Here is a 21,355-nt window from a genome sequence, read left to right as displayed (position 1 = left end):
TGATAATTTTAGCATCTCTGCAAATTCTGCCAGGTCCAAGTTCCGAGTACGACAGTGTTAAACAATATTTTATTCGATCATGCGCATATTAATCTAAATATATAATCAAAAATCTTAGGTTCTCTTAGCTGCTCAACTCTATAAGAACGTCAATTCAAATTTTGGCTTACTGGGGAAAGTGTGCGCATAGATTCATTATATGGGCATTTGTTCAGTGAAGAATAAATTATGACATTGTTGATTTTCTTGGTTAAGACTCGATCAACATTGTCCTATTTGTTCAGAAAAATATGAAGAGCCACCAACAGGGGAATGTATCAAGTGTTGTGTTCACTAGGAATGGTGACACGAACATTAATACAGTGCTTGTAAAAGGCGCTTCTGTATTGACAATAAACAGCATTTCTCTGATATTGTAACATTTTGATGACATTATTTTGTAATGTGTTTTGATTGTGTGGTTCACTAAGCACTGCGTTCACTTACCCCGTGAGTGTGCACACACTTACCCGCAATACGGGGCATGTGAACGCACTCCGACTTTCACTATTGAATTTTTTTTTGCGAAAAAAAAAAACGTTTTTATTTGTTTGATTTTTGATGTTTTTTTATAGATTAGAAAATTCTCTATCTTATGAATATGTTTTAATTTTCCTAGCTTCAACATTTGAAACAGGGTATGGCTTGAAAGGCAAAAGTGCGCACAGTTGCCCCGAATGACTCTATCAACTAAACATACTCTGGTATCTGATCAAAATACACATCTTGAAAAGAATATTTTCCTGAAATGAATTTTTGGAATGATCCTTATCAATTGTTGAGCAGTGTACATGAAGATTTCAAGGCAAGATCAATGAACCTATTTGTATTCAATCAAAATAATGATTTATTTCACAATCCTAACATATTACATAGTAAAGAAGGTTACAGGGATAACGAAATAACTATACAGGGTGAGTCCTTGACTTGTACAAATATTTCAACAGTAGATTATTGAGGTCAAAAGATACACTTTTTTCCTTCACCATTTTTTCCGAATCGGCTCGGTTTGAAAGATACAGGCTGTTGAAAAACCATAAAAAATTGTATTTTTAGTTCCATCTCACAAACGGTTTTATCGAATGAAATGAATTTCGGAAAATAGTTTTTCATTTATTTGATGAATCTTTTTCGAACACAAGATATCACCCATGTCTTCCAGTTTTCTCATTGTGACCATTACGTACCAAAAAAAATACCAAAAATTCAAGAAACTCAACTCTTGAAACTAGGTTGGACGCTTTCTAATGAATATTTGAACGTTTTGTGAAATAAACGTATTCTTCATATTTCCTCGTATAATGCGCCGTTTTCGAGTAATTTGAAAAAAAAAATAAAAAACACCTAAGATTTTCGGAAAATTGGGTACTTTGGCTGAATACAACTCTGTTCAAAAGATCCACAGATTTGTAGTGACACAGATTTAGCTAATTATTCTGAAGGTAATTTTGTTTTTCCAGGGGTGACACAGCTCATTATGAAAACTCAAAATGACTATATATTTTATCAGGGCCGAATCGGAAAAAATGGTGAAGGAAAAAGTGTTTCCTTTGACTTCAAGAATCTACTGTTAAAATATTCGTACGAGTCAAAGACTCACCTTGTACAAATGAATTGGGATTCACCAAAAAACTATCTGAAGAATATTAAACAGAAAATAGATAAAGTTATGAGCTACTCACATCAACAATTCGAAAAAATAACTACCAAACTACTGATGAGATGAAACAATGCAGCACAACATACGGAACATCTTGACTAAAATATCGTAGGTGACACATTCTACCAAAAAAATAATGACGCAGAATAAAAATCCTACGGCCAAAATCCCAAAATGCACGAATAAATGCCTAATCCTCAATTTTTCGAAACCCGTCCTTTGCAATTTGTCAGTAACGTCAGGACCGTACAGTGCAGAATATTTTTCCATGATTTTATTCATCATCCCATGCTCGAAAAGATGCTTCAACCGTTTATTCAACAACGGAAACAATTGTTGACCCTTCACGAAGTAAGATTTAGCGGGGTATGCCCATAAGGCCGGTCCTACAAATTTCAACTTCAGGGAACTTGGGCCTATCTTCGAAAAGGCACCCAAATGGTCGAAGAAGCACATCGCCTTATTGGGATCCTCGATAATTTCAGCTAAGCACTGATCTTTAGTCTGACAGTTGCTTTCCACAAAATTCGTATGATTCTCGAACAGCTTGTGACCTTTAAGGTACTCCTCTTCTCTTTTGGATCTCACCAAAACGTCATATCTATTGTTTACCAGTTTCTGGATATTATCAATTTGTTTTTCCATATTCGATTCGGAAACAATCTTTATATATTGAGTTACCAACGTGAAACAAGCTAGGAAATAAATCGTAATCCAAAAAACGTAGAATAATGATCGCCAATATCTAACGTTGGGTACTCCACTAGTTACCAATAAAAGAAATTCATCCAGATTAAGCGAGATACTTCGTTTCCAGAGGATCCAGTTTAAGGCGACTACCAAAAGGCAGAAAATTAAAGCCCGAACATTGAACCTGTTTGAAATTCCCGCCAATATAGAAACGTTCGTACATTTTTTGACGTAGCACCTCACCTCGTATTGCATGTAGGGAAATGCTTCATCTAAATGATGAACATCTTTATAATATCCCCCAACGCGCATGTCCCCAGAAGTAAAGTCTCTCTCGAAATCATGAAGGCTGGTCATTTGAACGGTATAACTTAATTCGAATTGACTGAATATGTATTTCCAAATCCCCATATGGTACCGAAGTTGTTCTTGCACAGCTTCTGGAAACAAGACTACCATGTTGTATGAACTCAGATGATTCGGTCTATCTCTGAAGATATCAGCATGTTCCAATGTACCACAGCTTCCAATTTTTTCCCAACCAATCACTTTCGATTCTCCAAAGTACCTTCCAGTGATGGATTCGAAAATCTCACCGGTTTTTCTGTATACAAATATAACATTGAAGATGTTAGCGTTATGCAAGATCTTTTTGTATGGTAGCTTGAACGTATCACCTATAACCACATGCTTGGCACGAGGATTGAACAGATCACTTGAACTCCTCAGGTTTCGCAGGGTATCAGACAAATCCTTCGCGGAAACATCCTCGAGGATATACATTTCTGGGTAGGCATAATATGGCTGCATTTTTTGTGTCCCATTCGGACCGATTCGAACCAAGGAAAAATTGAAATTTCGACTGCTGGCCGCCAGAATGAGACCACCAGGTTGTGTGTGGTTGTAAACTATGGAATTGAGGCAATGCGTTATCAGGAACGTAAAGTTCAAGTGTTGCATTTTCGTGTCTTTCACGTGTTACGAGTGGGCAAACTGAAACTTCTCAACTTAATCGAATGCTGAGTGGATTATGTTACTTTTGTGACCAGCAATCGAAAGCACAGTATTGGATCGACTTGGATTTCACTAAACTTGGTCGTTCTCCTCCATACAGGGTGGAGCACATGGAACAGTCCAAACTGGACTATATAAATAGTTTTTCCGGGGAAAGCCAAGACTGCTTAATTTTCAATTTCGAGGAGGGGCATTTTTCGACAGTAAATTCATTGAAGATGAGTGAAAAATCTCGCGAGATTCATCAGGCTAAGGTAGCCAGTAGAAGAGTCATTTATTTTTTCCATATCAGTAATACCGCCAGACAAGGCAAGCTCAAATGCTCATAAATTGAAGTGGATACATTGCGTACCTGTATAATATATAAAGGGAAATGAAAAAACCATTGGTATACGTAGTGGTGTACAGGGTGTCCCACATTCGATGTCCAGTGAGAAGATCTCGAAAACTAGAATAGCTAGAGCAAAACCGATGACACATTTCCAAGCTCTTTTTAAGGGAAACAAAAAATGGTGAAAACCGTAGCCTGCTACGATTCTTCGTTTTTGAGTTATTAACAAAAAATGATTTCCAAAAGTTCTCATAATTTTTTTGTCTTCGAAGATCCAAAACTTGAACATTCTACAGGGGCTTTTTTAAGTAGAATCCACTGACTGACGATCTGACTATTTCTGTTTTCACCCCAACCGTGAACGAAGATTTTGTCTGAAGAAATCATAAATTGATATTTCATTACTCTCATGAAATTCCTCCTTATGGATGAAGAAAATTGAATTTTGTTGATCTGTGATTAAAATATTTTTGGTCAACCTAAACTGAAAAAATTTTATGTTTCTCTCAGGTCTCAATTTTCTTCAAAATCTTTCTCCAGTACGGACATGCTTTCATTCGGTTGATTGGTCAAAGTTACGTACAGTTTCTAAGTAATATTACTTTTTTTATTATCGATATCCCTATTATTTTCATTCTCTAAAGAGTCAAGGATTGGAGTATGAAGAAGCATTAGATTTTATTTGTATCATTGGTACAACACAATAGAAAGTAACATACAGGGTGTGACTGAATATAGTTGCGAAAGAATTCAAGGGGTGATTTCTTCTTCTTCTTGTGAAAAATTATATTTTGGGACTTTTATATGAACTTTTTTGAGTACTAGCCTATGCTTAGATACAGGTGACACCTGAAAATTTTACTTTTTCTCTTAGAATCCTGGCAGTAATGAACATAAAATTGAGTGTACAGCAACCAAAACAAAAATTTCATGCTGTTCCCCTATAATTGCAAGGGGTAAAAAAAGTCACGCCTAAAATTTTTTTCGCAGGAACAATTTTTCCTGTTAATTAGAATGTTTCTCGAGGAAGCTTAAAATTGACTCTAAAAGTGGTAGTTGAACACGAAAAAGTTAATTAATGAGAAGACGGGTGATGCGATAACTAATTTTGAAGATCTTTTCGAGTACTATTAATTTTTTGTTCCAAAAAGTAGACGCACCATGTGTTTGATATTTACCTTGGACTATCGTGAATTTTTTAGAACGTTACAAGTGTGTAGAAGCGATTGTAAATTTGTAGTAGAATTAAAATGCTGTATTCCGCAGGAGTAAAGGGTGGAAATGATAAAATTATTTTTTAGAAATAACGACTCTGCGCGAACAACAGCTCCTTTATTTAACATATGACATTCTGGAAAAGATGCAGCTATCCGCTGCTTACGTTGTGCAACTGTTTGCCAAATTTGACGCTACTGGTTCAGTCAGAAACAAAAAGAGGGTGCATGAAAGAGACGAAGCGAGGGACGTGGATGTCTTAGGTCATGTAGCAATGGATCCGACCTTTAGTACTAGGAATTGTCCGATGTATCTGGCGTTTCACGCACAACAATCATGAGAATCCTTAAATAACATATACATATTCCATTCTTATAAGATACGATTGGTTCAGGAACTGAATGAGGTAGATCCCGATCGCCCACTCCAGTTCTGTGAATTGATCAGTGGATTAGACTGGGATTCTACATTGACCTTGTCCTTTCGCATGTGTGGCTAAGCTTCTCGCCCTTATAGCCCTCTAACTCGAGAACGGTTAAGAGTATGTAAAATTGCTTCAGACAAAAGTTATGTAGAATTTCATTATCTACATCTTCATAATGAATACAAAATCGATTAGAGTTACAGGTAGGAAAATATTCGAAAAAAAATGAATTTTCATCATCTTCAAAGTGTCAGATTAAGAAAACCCTTCCTGATTAGTGTCAGATTAATGGGTCAACACGTTCACAACACCGAGATCTGTATAAAAATCTGACACGCTCGAGAATGTACAAGTAACAATTTTTTTTAACAATTTCAAATGACCGCTGTGACCTTGCGTCACGTCCAAATTGTCAGTCCCTTGAAAAGTAGCTTCCTTTGGGTCCAATTAACATATCCTTCAAAAATCTGACACGCTGGAATTTTTTTTTTTTACCATTTTCAACTCTTCCGTTCGGCCAGTCCCACCGCGCAAACTGTCAGATAAGAATGAATTCATTATCAGAGACACGTAGGGCATATACAGTATCTTAGTATGACACGCTACAGTATGTACTCCTGACGATTTTTTTTCACATCTTTGAGACCCTGCAGACCCCTCTACGACGCTCGAGTAAATCACGATTCAGCATCGTCGGCTCCCCAACTACTTCAGAATGCCGTAATACGCGGAATGCTGCTGTTGCCAGGTGTTTGCAACCGCTAGCCTCCTTCAAATTCAGCTTGAGCAAACTCATGAGGTGCAAATTAGCACTCAGACAATTAGAAATCGCCTCAGAGAATATGATTTAAGGCCTCGTGTCACGGCAGGAGGCCCAGCTCTTACCACAGCCCATTGAAGGGCGCGTTTGGATTTTGCGAGAGAGCATATCCATTGGAAAGAGGCCGATTGGGAAAGAGTTCTCTTCACAGATGAGTCTAGATTCTGCCTCTACCATTGTGATCGACGTTCCCTTGTATACAGACGTCCACATGAAAGATATGCTCAGTGCAATTTCCTGAATACTACTGGTTTCAGGGGAGGATCGATTATGATATGGGGTGGAATATCTTTGACTGCTCGCACAGACCTAGTGGTCGTTGATAATGGAGCTATGAAGGCTGATAAGTATATAAGGAACATTCTTGAAGAGCATGTAGTGCCATTTGCCACATACATTGGTGAAAATTTCATTTTTATGGACGATAATGCCAGACCCCATCGTGCGCGCATCGTTCCGGAGTACCTTGAAGAGGTTGAAGTCTCTCGAATGGAATGGCCAGCAAGAAGTCCAGATCTCAATCCGATTGAGCAGGTTTGGGACAACCTCAATAGAAGGCTGAGAAGTTCAGAAAATCATCCAGCTACTCTTAATGACTTAGGAATCCAACTCGAAGAAATCTGGGAAGGATTAGATCAGAACATTTTAAGATCACTCATTTTGAGTATGGACCGTCGTTGCCGAGCTGTAATTAACGCAAGGGGTGGAAATACCAAGTATTAAATCACTTATCAGCATTTGGGTATTTTGAAAATTGTTCATTTCTCTTCTTTCACATAAGATTCGGTGAAATCCTGAATTTTTCTTCCATTTAATGTGTTTTGTTTCGTTCAAAACCTTCCCGAAAGAACATAAAAAATAAGTTATAAAGTCAATGTAGAGTTAACTTTCATTTAAATTGAGATTTTCAGAATGTGCGTTAATTTTTTTGCGCAGTGTATTTCAAATATGAACCAACTATACTGGTTGGTTCAAAAGTTATGAGAAATTGAAATTTTAGGTGAATAAATGAAACACCCTGTACCTCGGTTATGGAATTGAGTTGACCTATCTAATATGAGTTTTTTGGACTCGCCTAGGGTAGCTGTAGCTCAGGCATAGACTAATATTACATGGACTCACTGTCACGTGACTTTTCAGTAGATCGAGAGGTTGGGTGCATTAGAGAGAGAAGGGCTTATGCGTTCTAATCGAATAAGAAAGAGATGAACTGATTCCGTGTGGGCAATGTCAAAATCATATGTGACGAAGACGTTGCCCACAAGGTGTTCATACATTGAGTATTATTCACATTATATTTATTTTTGAATGAAACTCACATAATTTTTGAATTTTCCATTTCGAAGGAATGTTAAGGAATTCCTGTTTGCCTTCTCGGAAGCGTGTTGAACATTTATTATGGATAATTTTTACAATTTTCGCAGACTTTGCCCACAAGGTGTTGATTATTATTATCATTACATCTATTCTTGAGTGAAACTCGCATATTTTTTGATAATTTCATTTCGAAGGAATGCTATGGAATTCCTGTGTGTCTTCTCGGAAGCTTGTTGAAAATTTATTAAAGAAATTTTTCGCACAAACTTGTGTTCTATAACCTTTTGACAGCTTGCCCACAAACTCTCCATCTTATTCAACCTACCGACCTCTCTCTCACAGGCGGAGTCCATGTTATTATAAGTCTATGAGCTCAGGTTACCGTATGTTCATTTACCAATGAAACACCCTGTATTATGAGGATTCCACCTTTTGTCGATATCTCGCCACTTTGCCAGCAGAAGAGATCCGGATTTCATTCGAAACCCCGAATTTTCCAGGGAAAAGCCTTCAGAATGCAGTAATACGCGGAATGCTGCTGTTGCCAGGTGGCTACTAGCATCTCCCGATTTAGCGGTGACTAACTCACGGAAATTCAGCGAGTCGTCGAGCGCATTGTGAACGGGGATACCGATGTCGTCGTTATATTCCACAGATCAGTAAATACAACATATATATCTCGCACGAATTATGCCCGGATTATACCCCGTCAGACGCAGCGTTTTCGAAACTTTTCGATAGAATTCGGGACGTCCAGGACGGTTTGATATTTCGCTCGACGGATTCCATTGATTGTTTTGCCAGACCGCGTGTCTTTGCGTCAAGGGATAAATTTAGATGCAGGCGCATTATGTGCGATCGTATCCGAGTTGTTGGGTGACCGCAATGAAAGGTTACCGGTTTATTTTTTCCAATTAGTTTAAATATAGGTGATCGAGCTCTTCGAAACACGTGTCCTTTGAACGAATGGATTTTTGGATCAAGAGGATTTTGGAAAAAAATTACTGGTAGGTATACAGAGTGTTATTGGAGGTGCAGTAGAAAAGGAGAGATTCCTTGGGTAATTTTCAGACAAAAAGTGGAGCAAACTTGTAACAATATGTGAAACGAAATAAACTTCTTTTGTATACAACGTAATTTATTAAGTTAGTTGTCGACATACTTAGACTGCTTTAGAGCGAAAACATAGTAGAGAATTCTCCGTGGTGGATTCTGCAGGATTAAGAAAGGTTCCATCTGTTAGAAAGACCTTGAAATCAAGATTTAATATCGGTCCCTCTAGCTCTTCCTAATGCCAATGTTTGTTTTGCCAAATGTCCGTCAAAGCATTAGTGAGCTGTTGTAATGTCTACGGTGGGTCAGGTAAACAGTGTAATTGCTGTGACATTCCAGACCAAACATGGAGGATGTATTTATATCTAGTTCGTCTAGACCAGCTTCATGCATAAAAAAAAAATATTGCGTTATCATAGCAACGAACAGTAACTCATTAGAAGTGTCAGTGTGTTTGAGGTCAAAAAAGTAAACCAGAGTTACGCAATAAATTAAAAGAAAGAAGATGTCCACCGAAATTGTGAAAATCGAAAAATTGGAGTATCGAGCCATCATCAAGTATCTGTATTTAAAAGGGTTAAGAGGTAAGCAGATTTACGAAGATATGCTTAATAACCTTGGTGATCAATGTCCTTCGTATGCGACCGTGAAAAATTGGACTGCAAGCTTCAAAAGAGGTAAATTTTCCATTGAAGATGATGACCGATCGGGAAGGCCAGTCTCTGTGTCAGTCCCCGAAAATATCAATGCAGTTCATGACAAGATTTTATCAGACTGTGGAATCGGGCTAAAACGGATATCTGAAGCACTGAATATTTCTTACGAACGCGTTCATCGGATAGAACACGTCGATTTGGACATGAGAAAAATTGCTGCAAAATATATCCCCAAATGTTTGAATGTTGACCGAAAGCGTGCAAGGGTAGAAGCATCGCGTTCGATCTGTGCTCGATTTGAAAACGATGTAAACTTCTTAAACCGAATTGCTACTATGGATGAGACTTTTCGGTACATTTCTACGATCCAGAAACAAAGCAACAATCGATGGAATGGCGACACTCTGGTTCTCCAAGACCTAAGAAGTTTCGTGTCCAAAATTCCAAAAAAGTTCTTACTTCAGTTTTTTTTCGATTGCCATGGAGTAATCATAATTGATTTTTTAGATAAGGGTAGAACAATAACCGGATATTACTATTCGACATTACTGACCACTATACAGGAAAAAATTAAGGATAAAAGACGCGGAAAGCTATCCAAAGGTATTTTGTTTTTGCAGGACAACGCCCCTGCACACAAATCTCATGTTGCCATGCAAAAAATTCGTGATTTAGGGTTTGAATTACTAGAACACCCTCTTATTCACCAGATTTGGCTCCATCCGACTATCATATCTTTCCTCAACTGAATATTAGGAGAATATGTTGAGTAATAAAATATTTTGACATAGAAATTTTGTTTGGTTCTATGGTAGGCTAAGAATTTTTCAATATATCCTCGTATACAATACTATTTTGGTCTTGGCAGGCAGTGGTCCAATCCATTCGGTTAATGCCATGTATTTCTATGCGTTCGTTTACAATTCTGGGCGGTGTGGACGAGGATTCTTGTCCATTACCATAGAATTGTCGCCGATGTTTACCCCAAAGGGAACAATAATAGTTCTACAATCAAATCACGACTCAACTGTGCGCCCTTTAAAACAAATGCCTCTCCAAACGCACCCTGAGTCACCATCGAAAAGAGACGTTGGCGTATGGAAGTGTTCATCGTACCATTCATGTTAGAGAGCTCATCGATATCTCCACGCCGCTGCTCCCAACTCAATCGCGGGTGCCTGGCAGCTTGCGCTAAAATTGAAGCGATGCAACCTATTCCAGATTGTTTGACCAAAAACTATCCCACCGGTAGCTTTCCTGAAGGAGGTAGTATTAATAATTAAGAATTCAGTGCAAATTATGTAACGCTGATAGGAGGCACCTCGGGAGACAACTTCAAGATTATGTTGTTACCAATTTACAATGTTACTCTTTACGTTTGACAAATTCACTACAACACTCTGGTGGGGCTCTTTTTTCATTCAACAGACCCTTATCACCGTTTCGATTCAAAAGTAATTCAATGGAAAAATTGAAAACCACCACAAAATATTTGCAGAAGTTTTCAGCCACAAATGAGCTTACAATTTGAAGGAAAAATAGGAAGCCTACGGATGGGAGATACCTCTGATTCTTGGAATGTGTAATGTGGAAATTTCTCACCAACCTGAAGTTCGGAAAACAACAGAAACCTACGTCCAACAATCAATAGATTCAGAATTTAGAACTTCATAAAGCTTTCACGACCTAACACAACATGCACGCCATTATGCAAGTTATAACAAGCGTTCTTAAATACTGCATCCGAAAATATACTTAAAAAACCATAAGGCGAACAGATGTACATTCTGGAGTAGAGCCAAGCAAGTGTCAGAGCTTTGGCACCATTAGTTTGGAATCTTGTTTCTTGGTGAGAATGTCATCACTCTAGGCCAAATCAAACATAACGGACCGGTTTTCACAAGAACGACTGTGAAAAATGGATGGATTTTTTGTTTCATTTTTACTTCATTTCGAAAAGCTCTCTGGAGTGCAATTTTCCATTGAACCGTTCACTGTAAGGTTTTTCGAAATCAACTAAACAACTTCAATGCACTGCAAATCTTAGGGCAGTAAAAAAACACCCTGATTTTCAGATAGGAGTACATTTGTGTCATTTTAGGGGGGGGTCTATCCCCTTGCCCACTTTCGACCCAGTTTAATGTTCTCATGTGGAGTACAAAGCAATGCTAAATATAGCTGAATATAAAGGGAGATATCGCAGAAAATCAAATTTGCAGTTTTTGAAAAATGCCATTTCTTGGATGAACATCGAACTAAACGAAGAGTATAGGCTTTTAAAATTGATTGCAACGTATCGGGCGTATTCGAAAACCCATATTTCCCTACCAAACTTTCTGATCCCTTACGCTGTTCAGGAATTTTTTTCTTTTTCATTTTTAGTTGACTCATTTGCCCTCCTTAAAGAAAACTTCAGTATATCTGATTGGGAGCACCTTTGCAGATACAAATATATGTGGATAAATTTTTGATAAGACCTATTTGAATAGACATAAAAAAAAAATCTGGCAATAGGCAATAGGAACTATCCCCTAAGGGTTTGAATTCAACACATTTCTGGATAAGCCAAAATGTTTTCATAGAAAACACTCGAATCTTGTCCGAGTGTTGTCACTTCATCTATAATTTTTCACTTCGCGCAAAGCAACACTTTTATTTTTTCAGAAACAAAACCGTCAAGATCTTAGGGTTGAGCCTGGAAAACCTTCAACGAGGAAATTCACCAAAATTTCAAGATCAAATTCTGATAATACTTTCTGATTTTCGTTCTAGTTTACCTTATATCATTCCATGACAAAGAAAACTGAATTCTTCTACAACTAAATGCCATTTCCCTATCCGTTTTTAGTATGAGATCTCACCTCTTCTGTATCGATGAAAGCACTAGGTCCGAATATCACAGGATAGGGTGTTGGTAAACCACGAATCTGAAAGGAAAAATGTCATCAAATTGTTGATCTTTCTGATTTGGAACAGTAATGAAGAAATTTAGCTCGAGTTCAGTTGCTCCCAGCATCACGTTGAATGGGAAGATTTCCAAGCAAAATATACAAAGCATAAGCACAAAAAATATTTTATACCTACAAGAAGTTTCTTGCATTTTTTTTTTAATTCTACTAAGTATCATGTGGACCATATTTTGTGTGTGTTAAATGGAAACATACGCCTTTCCACATGTCCACATGGTATGTATTGCAATACTGGAAATTTGATTCATGTACAGGGTGGGCAAAATTGGTGATACCTGTTGATAACTACAACTTTTTAACCCAACGAGATAGAGGAAAATGAATGTACCATTCATGTCGTCTTTTTTCGAGAAACTAATAATGCCATCAACTGCATTCCTCTATCTTCTTTTGTTTTCGAGTTATAGGCCAAAATTGAAATTTGGGCGATTTCAACTTTGATCATTATCTCCGTTCCTGTTTGAGCTAGGATGTTGAAATAAAAACATTATACCACGGGCGTAGCCGGGGGGGGGGGGGGGGTTGGGGGTTCAAACCCCCCCCCGAAATAATATAGGTATACATAAAATAATTTTCAAAAAGTCTCACTCACCCCCGGTTTCATAAAGCTCGATCGGGGAATCAACGCTTGATTGACAGATAAACGTCAATTTGTTTTCAATCAATAATTCAGTCATAAGATATCGGAATTCAATTCTCGAATCAAATTATGATCTACATACATCTATTCAATGATTCTAAATTGCTTCTTGTTCAATATATGTAGGAATGAAAAAGTTTAAGCGATTTCGTTTTTGAAATCCAGTGACTGTCAAATCGTTGATCGGGCAGTAAGAGTTTTATGAAACCCGCTGATTATATGTCAAAATCAGAAAAAATTCATTTAAAAACCCCCCCCAAAACTCAACCCTGGCTACGCCCATGCATTATACAGACACTTTTTTTATAGCAATCCAGTGGCGTACTATGATTTTTTCCAACAGGTATATTTGCTGAGCTACAACATGAAGTTGTGTTTTTTCTTATAGAAACAGTCACTTAAAATGACCTAGAAAGAATCGTCATTTTTTTTCCGTTCCAGAAATATATCATACATCTACATCGCCCTCAGATTTGTTCAGATATTATGAAAAATACAGTTTGTATTTATGTTCGATTTAAAATTAAGAGTATTATCTAAGCTGAATTATAGATTTATTTTTCAAGAAATCACAAATCTCGTAATTTTCACACATAGCTGGAAATAAAATTTCTTGAATATACAAATCCTCTTTTTTGCAGGTAGTTACCATTTCCAAAACAAGTACCCAATGTAATGCACAAACGGGGAATGGGTTATTTGGAATCTACTAACGAGATCTAAATTTCAACGTCCTCGCAGATATCCAATTATGTGTATTTGGCTGCCTTACATAGTAACAGTTGACTCAATGAAGTATGAAGGAAGCAATTACACAGATAAAATCGGGAGTGTTCTCCTCACGCAAATAACACCTTGCTGGTCCCAACATTCGTCAAGCCGTGGTATTATTATTCGAATCAAGGCTATTTTTCGATTTGCGAACAGAAACATCGAAAAGTTAATAATTTTTATGCTTAACAAAAACGATAACTGAACGAAATTCATCTTTTAATTGTGTGAATGTTTTTAATAAATAACCTCATATTCAGAATTAATAATTATTTTACATATTGAGTGAAAAATAATTAATCTTTTCGGTATTATTTTGTAGAAAAATACTCTAACAGGTCACTTTTTCATGTATAATTCATGGCAACCCTGACATTTCGTGTCAGAAATTAATAGAGCTTTCTTTGCTGATATGAGAATGATTTGGCTCAATAGCCAAATTATCCTCATGGGGTATTTAAAAAACCTTTCTATTCTTATAGCAAAACTCCCATAATTTTTTTTTCATACAGGATCTTCCAAAGGTGAGGCTTTTTCGACAGAAGGTGGAAATCATCAAAAAATGTAATTTCAGCAAAAATTTCCTATACAGGGTGGGCTTTTTAACGAAACAGACGAGATAAAGGGCGGAATAAATTTATTTAGAAAAAATGCTCAGACACGTTGATTTTTGTTTCGAGGGGGACAACTTTTAAGGTCAAATTCACAACTATATCGCTTCAACCCTTGGTGTTAGAACACCAACCCCTAAATTTTGAATAGAAAAGATAGGGTGAGTGATACATCATTTGAAAGGCCTTTTTATCCTGAATTCAGCATATTAATTTTTTTTCTCATTTAATGCATTCGTTTTCGAGATATTCAATATTGAATTTCGTACAGTACCAGTCATTCCGCTAACCATGCTATGTGAAATCATCAATTATTTGACTAATTCATTCTGTGGTTACGATGGTAACCGTTAATCGTCAACATTAGACAACGAAGTAATTATTATTGGTAATTACTTTCTTCAACAATTAAGGTGGTTGTCTCATCTGTTTCGTATTAAAAAGCCCACCCTGTATAATATATTCAATACCTTGCAGAAGGTGCATGACAAACTCCCCAATTTCACATAAAAAGTGGCGTAATAAAAAATCAGATCATTTTTCTACAAAATAGCAAATAATGAAGATAGTAATTTTGTGTGTTTATTCCATCTGTATATCTGAGAATCCATCTGCCAGCTGGCCCTCGAATTTGGCACGAAGTTTCTCAACGTTAGTTTAGAGCCAAATACTAATTTCTAATTTCATCGCATCTGGACTTTGGGAAATAATTAGAAAACAATTTTTTTCTGGGAAACAAGCATCTTTGAACGAGTGCTGTAGCTAGATGGGTCACAGTGTTGATCATGAATTTGGACAGAGTTCAAAAATCTCCTAACCTAACGTCAGAACTTTTCTCTTCTTTTCTCCTTTTTTAAAATTATTTCAATACATTTCATTTTTTCAGTAAGACTGTTCTATTTTTCACAATGTTGACTGGTATTATCGTTTTCGAAATATCAATTATTGTTGTGAAATATTTTCAGCCCTTAAGATGGGTCGATCGTAGACAAGATCTGGGAAGACTTCTATCGAATAGGACATTCAACCAATAATTTTTTTTATGGAACAGAAACTCACCTTCACGATTTCCAAGATATGTTGACATTTCTCTCTTACGTTGGCGAAGGGACAGTTGAGACTAAGCCTTAGTATTATTGGTAAATGTAAAGCCACCAGTTCCATATATTCAGCAGGTGGGGATCCTATGTTGTTACAACTTGTCGTTCTCTCATTTATCGATTTACACCTGTGGAAAATTGAGAAAAAATGGATTCATATTGAGAAAATCTTCGTGTCCTATCTTTGGAAGGAAAAACAGGATCTGGAAGGATCCCGAAAGAAATACGCGCTGAAACGCGGTCAGTGTTACACAAATACCCCTATATACAAGCTCGAATAAATCACAAATTTACTTCTTGGGCTCCCCAACTGTTACTGGATGCTCTTATTTTTCGATTACACTATATTTGCTTACCAAACTTTCGGATATCTAACACTGTTAAGTTAACCAGAAAATCAAATTTTTTATATTTCCATTTTTCAACCTTCGAGTTAGGTGGTTTCTAGCACAAAAATCATAGTAGATTTAAACGTGATATATACACTAAAAGAGCAACCTTTCTAGTGTTAAATCCCGACATGTCATCCAACCCGGCACAACCGTTCGTTCTTGAGGAAGTTTTAGCTGAACCCAACTTTTTGGGAATTTTTAGAAGGTCAACTTTCGAGTTGCGTATCATCCAGGAAAATTATCGTAGATTTAAATGTGATACATATTCTCGAAGAGCAACTCTTCTAATAATAAATCTGAGAATTTCATCCATTTCGGCAGAACCGTTTGGTCTTGAGGAAGTTTCAACTGACCTCATCTTTTTGGGAATTTTTTGAAGGTCAACTTTCGAGTCGCGTATCTACAAGGAAAATCATCTTAGATCCGAATGCTGTACATATTCTGGAAGAGCAACTCTTCTTGATATAAATTTCAAGATTTCATCTATCTCGGCGCAACCGTTCGGTCTTGACGAATTCTCCAGTGAAATTTGCAATTTTTGAAAAATGCCATTTTCGAGATGAAAATCTAAACGAAGGGAGATAGGCTTTCGAAATTGCTCGCAATAGATTCAGCGTATTCGAAAATCTATATTTTCATACCAAAATTCCAAATATCTGGTCCAGTTCAGGAGAAAATAATTTTTTTGTTTTTCCACTTTTCATTTTCGAGTTGACTTCGATGAGCTCTCTGGAGTGCAATTCTCTATTGAATCATCAACTCTTTGGTTTTCTATAGAATCTTCAAAACAACTTCAATGCACTCCATGTTCTAGGGAAGTTATAGAACATCCTGATTTCAGACAAATTAGCAAATATGTAGGTCATTTCAGGGGGGTCTAAACCATATTATCCTATTTCAAATCCAGATCTAGTTTCCCATTTCTACGAAATATGTAGATAAACAAGCTGATTCCACTAGGTATCTTTCTCGCTATGGATTGGTCATGGATTGTGACGAACAATAAACTGCCTCGACTTTATTCATAACAATGACACACATTTCTAGAGAGCTATCAACACTGAGATCTTTGATCTATCAGCAACAAGCTTATTTTTATTTCATTATAATTGCTTTACGTTTTTCTTTCGATTCGCATCTCAGTTTTAATCAAATGGAAGTGATGTAATACTTTATTGTTAGAGGTGTATCGAATTTTCATCAATAAACATCGATTCTGAGTACTGTTTCCTCATCTTTCATCGTTTGATGAAGAAGAAATTCGACTTTTCTTCAAATCCAATCAAGGAGACACTTAATTACACCTTTTTTGAATACTAAGGTTAGGTTCGAAACGATTCAGTCAATATAGTGGTAACTTTTTCAAGAAATGATCCAATAAAGAGATAATTTTCAGCAATTGACATGACAAATGAGCCAAAGTCAGCTGATCCGCAATGCCCTATTTCTCTATGCACCAAGATGGCATTTTCCTAGCACCAGTGTTGCCAGTTCGCGGAAATTTTCCGATCCTTCACGCATAAAAAAAATTTACCAAATTTCTGCTACTCACCTACTATTCATGGGGCTGCCCATTCCGTCCAACCAACTCTCGACCGTCTTCGATATGGCATCCAAAGCCACCTCCCGCACCTCATTGTCGTGCGAACAAATCGGCAAACAGAAACGGGATACCAGATCCAGGTCTTGCAGGAACAAGTCGCTGGTTCCGTTGTTCTGGTCTTCGCTGCGACTCAGATTGTTGTTATTCGTGCTTGGTTTTGCGATTTCAGCTTGGACGAACATGTTTCTGTTAACCTCGGTGTAATTTTTCCGTAAATACTGATCTTAATACTGGTTATTATTGTTGGCCTGGATATTGGTCTCGTGTCTGGAAATAGAAGAAGCTGATACATAACCCCCGTTCTTCTGGAGACAACCTTCAAAACTCCACAGCTCATTTGAGGACAAATTTTCACGAAAGCTAACTAGATGTGACATTTCCGCAGAACCCCCAAAGCAAATGTTACACGTTTTTTCCTTCAGATAACATAAAAGAAATTTAAAACTGAAGTTCTCAAAGGAGCCAAGGGAAGGCTCCTCGCCATAGTAAATAATCAACATTGAACTCTATGATTCCCATAGAGTTCAATGATAATCATAGACATAGATCATTGTTGATGTTAACTAAGGGCATTGATGATCTAGCGTGTGCTATTTACCAATTCGAGATGATAGATAGCATATTATAAAGGGTTAAGAAAAAGAGAAAGTTGTTGGAGGGATGTTGAATAACTGTTAAGAATTAACGTGCGTTCAAATAATTCCGGTTATGGAATTATTTATATTCTGTGCTTGAAAGAAATACTCAGCTTTTACTGAAACATTTTATGGTTACCTTTCATTTTATAAAACTGTCACGTCACAAAATTTTGCATTTTCCAAAATGTTTTCATATCGAAAACTACGATAGAGCAGAGCTCAATGTCATTAAATTTTTCAAAGGTCTTCTAATTCTGAATATGCAGAAAAGATATACATCGGCAAATACTGGGGTATTGATTAGATATTTCATTATGAGGAATGTGAGGGCACCATGGATATCAACAGTCACAGACATGTATCTAATTCAAGAAAAGAAACATTTATTTATAGTAGAAATTTGAAATGCACTTTTTCGAAAGCCGTCTTCAAAGCTCTAAAAACAAAAACTGAAAACTAACAAATATCTGATTTTTTTACGTGTTTTGATTGAGACACCTTGTATAAACATTCACGTCACGCATTCCCTGCTCTCTCTCCAATCATAAAATACAAAAACACCAGACTTTTCCGAAACAACGTACATTTCTGCGGTGGGATTTGAACCCAGGTACATTATTCTGATAAATCAATGACTAAGCCAAGCTTTAAGTTTTTCTAAGTCCTATATCTTATATATTATATCTTATATATATTTAACGGTAACTGAAAATAAAACGACTAATGTAGATTTTTCGATATACTTGTTGAAATAAATGATCAATCTACTTGTGGGAGCCTTCAAATATGAAATAAGTAAGTTTTTTAATTCCACAGTATAAGAGATATATTTTTTATCTTCGTGTGAAATTGTCAATTAATAAAGTTCTCTATACGTACAAACGAACATAATCTTTCAATATTTACTTATTAGGGAAAATGAAACTATAGTTAATGACTATAATTAATGGTGGTTTAGAAAATTGTGAATCATATTCATAAAACCCAGTAAGTTGCGAACCAAGCGTATCATTAACATGTAATTTTTCGCATAAATCCCAATTAAACTCTTTCAGAAATAAAAGGCTTTCCTAATCATATACCGTAAGTTGTACAGCAATCAATCAATTTGACAACGTGAATCGACACCTACCTAATAGCGAAGGCTGGTCAGAAACAATTAAATGAATAAGAAGTATTCTGAACGAAAACTCGATGAATTATATTTTAAAATGCAAACATAATATCAACGTTGAATTCGAAACGAAAGTTGGCATCAATTTCTCAGCGTTAATTATTATTTGTTACGTTTTTGTAATTTAGCGGAGTCACATCCAACAAAGCTATGCCAACTTGATGAATCCTATAATTGTGAAATGACTTATCGAGGTATTTCAACAGTTCTTGGTGTCGTTTTTTTCACTTGGATATCTTACCCACATTTGAAGAAGCTATGAGTAATAATTTTAAATTCATACAGGTACTTAGTTCTGGTCAATTTGAAAATCGAAATCGATAATCACAATTTCTCGGTTTTCAACGGAAATGGCAAAATTGGAATGAATTCCGTGTCGGATATCGATGAACAAGAATAAATTCAGTTCATTTTGTGGATCATCACGAACGATCAACATATACTTTGAATTGCAGATGAAAACAAAGAACTATCGGCCGGCCGGCTTTTTCAAGAAAAACTGATCCGTCAGTGGAATATTCCTCGGTTTAGACATGCGCACTCTCGTCTCGAACCTCTCGAAAACGAAAAATACGAAATGTTCCTTGAAAAACAGCCGTACTTACGTGAATATTGGCCACTGGTTTTTTCAGGGAAACCGAGGGACATGTACACCGCTGGAAAACATCAACACCCGGCAAATTTACACGGTCGGATATCTCAAAGCGTTCGATACACTTTGACAATGAACTCAGCTGACTGGGACTGGGGGATGCGCATGCGTCGGGTCAGCTGTCCCAGCACCCAACAACTCCATCCACAAAGGATCTCCTGGGGTAGGAGAGGAGAGGAAATGCGGTGAGGTCTACGTCATGTCCTACTAACTCCTTCGGTTCTGAAATCATGCATGTTCGACAATTTAACTGATTTCAGCCCAACTGATTCCCGTTTTGCCGAAGTGAATAAGCGTTTTCCACATAAATTATGCTTTGACTTTTGTTGCTGCATTGTTCCTTCCTTCTTGAATCCAATCTATATACAGGGTGTTCCTAAATTGAACGTACAAACGAAAAGGGGAGATTCCTTAAGTGAGTTCAAGAAAAAAAAGTCCCATAAACATAGGGTCGCAAACGTTCCGTTTTCGAGATGCAGAGTGTTGAAGTTTGAATTTTTTTCAAGTTTTTTTCTCATAGTATCTACACTTCACAAAATATTCAACTGAAATTTGGCATAGATCAGGAAAATTTCCATAAAAACTGACACTGAATTCATTCACCACAGCTTACAAAGTGGCCTTCCATCATAATTTGGATTTTCACGAGGATTTCGAGAGAATCGTTCAAAATTTTTTTTCTCGAAATCGTTGGTAGATACGACAAAACTACAAGAGACTGAAAAGTTTATTATAAGAACAAAGCTTCTTTTTACATTTTTTCAAATTAACAGTTACTCACCAAAAAAAGTTCTGCAGAAGAACAGGTGGCAGTGTTTCTGAAAAAATCACCCTGTAGATCTTCTATCGAAATTGCCATGTCACGTGGTGAGAACTCTAAAATGTAATATCTATGCCAAATTTCAGTTGAATATCTTGTGAAGTGTAGATACTATGAGAAAAAAACTTGAAAAAAATTCAAACTTCAACACTCTGTATCTCGAAAACGAAACGTTTGCGACCCCATGTTTATGGGACTTTTTTTTCTTAAACTCACTTAAGAAATCTCCCCTTTTCGTTTGTACGTTCAATTTAGGAACACCCTGTATTGTATATATAAGTAAATATTGTATATATATTGTATACAATCTATACAGGGTGATCGGATTCAACATTGGGATACTTCAGGACGTAGGAGGCAAAATAAGTAAAAACCCTGTGAAGTTGGCAGCCTCAATTGTGAACTATTATGAAACCAAAAATTAAGGGTCGTTTTATCGTCCATCGTAGGTCTATGTTCACACATTTTTTCATATCTCTCGAGATATGGAAAAAAGTTGTCCATTTCAAATAAGAAAAAATAGATGTCCAATTTTGTCCAGCCAATTATTTCATTTGTTCTGTATTCTCTTTATTTCCTCAATAAATTTCAAGATGTGTCTACAATATTAATTGATTATTCTAAAATGCGCTATATACAAATAGAACAGAACAACTCTCTCACAGCAAACAGCAAAGTTAGAAAAGTGTGAAGTTGGCACATACAAACGCGAATTTCACAGTCCTTCGTTGACTATTCAAAAATACTTTTTATGATATAAATCGTT

At 36.6% G+C, this 21,355-nt stretch overlaps 1 protein-coding gene across 2 annotated transcripts in view; it reads right to left on the bottom strand.

Moving 5' to 3' along the window:
• Positions 1-19,875, bottom strand: part of LOC123322841 (sestrin homolog) — an 87,408-nt gene extending 67,533 nt beyond the window's left edge. The window contains exons 1-4 of one of the 2 annotated variants that reach the window (XM_044910886.1): positions 19,723-19,875; positions 17,255-17,572; positions 15,270-15,438; positions 12,081-12,146 (exon numbers count right to left, since the gene is read on the bottom strand). In XM_044910886.1, coding sequence (XP_044766821.1) covers positions 12,081-12,146; positions 15,270-15,438; positions 17,255-17,487 — 468 coding nt within the window. In that variant the 5' untranslated portion in view covers positions 17,488-17,572; positions 19,723-19,875. Of the gene's footprint in view, positions 1-12,080; positions 12,147-15,269; positions 15,439-17,254; positions 17,573-19,358; positions 19,591-19,722 lie in introns of those variants that run through there. The other variant, XM_044910887.1, reaches the window with a different exon arrangement.
• Between the last annotated feature and the right edge of the window lie 1,480 nt (positions 19,876-21,355).

This window comes from Coccinella septempunctata, chromosome 1, assembly GCF_907165205.1.
Source record: "Coccinella septempunctata chromosome 1, icCocSept1.1, whole genome shotgun sequence".
Lineage (NCBI taxonomy): Eukaryota > Metazoa > Arthropoda > Insecta > Coleoptera > Coccinellidae > Coccinella > Coccinella septempunctata.
This window is presented reverse-complemented; position numbering and strand designations above follow the sequence as displayed.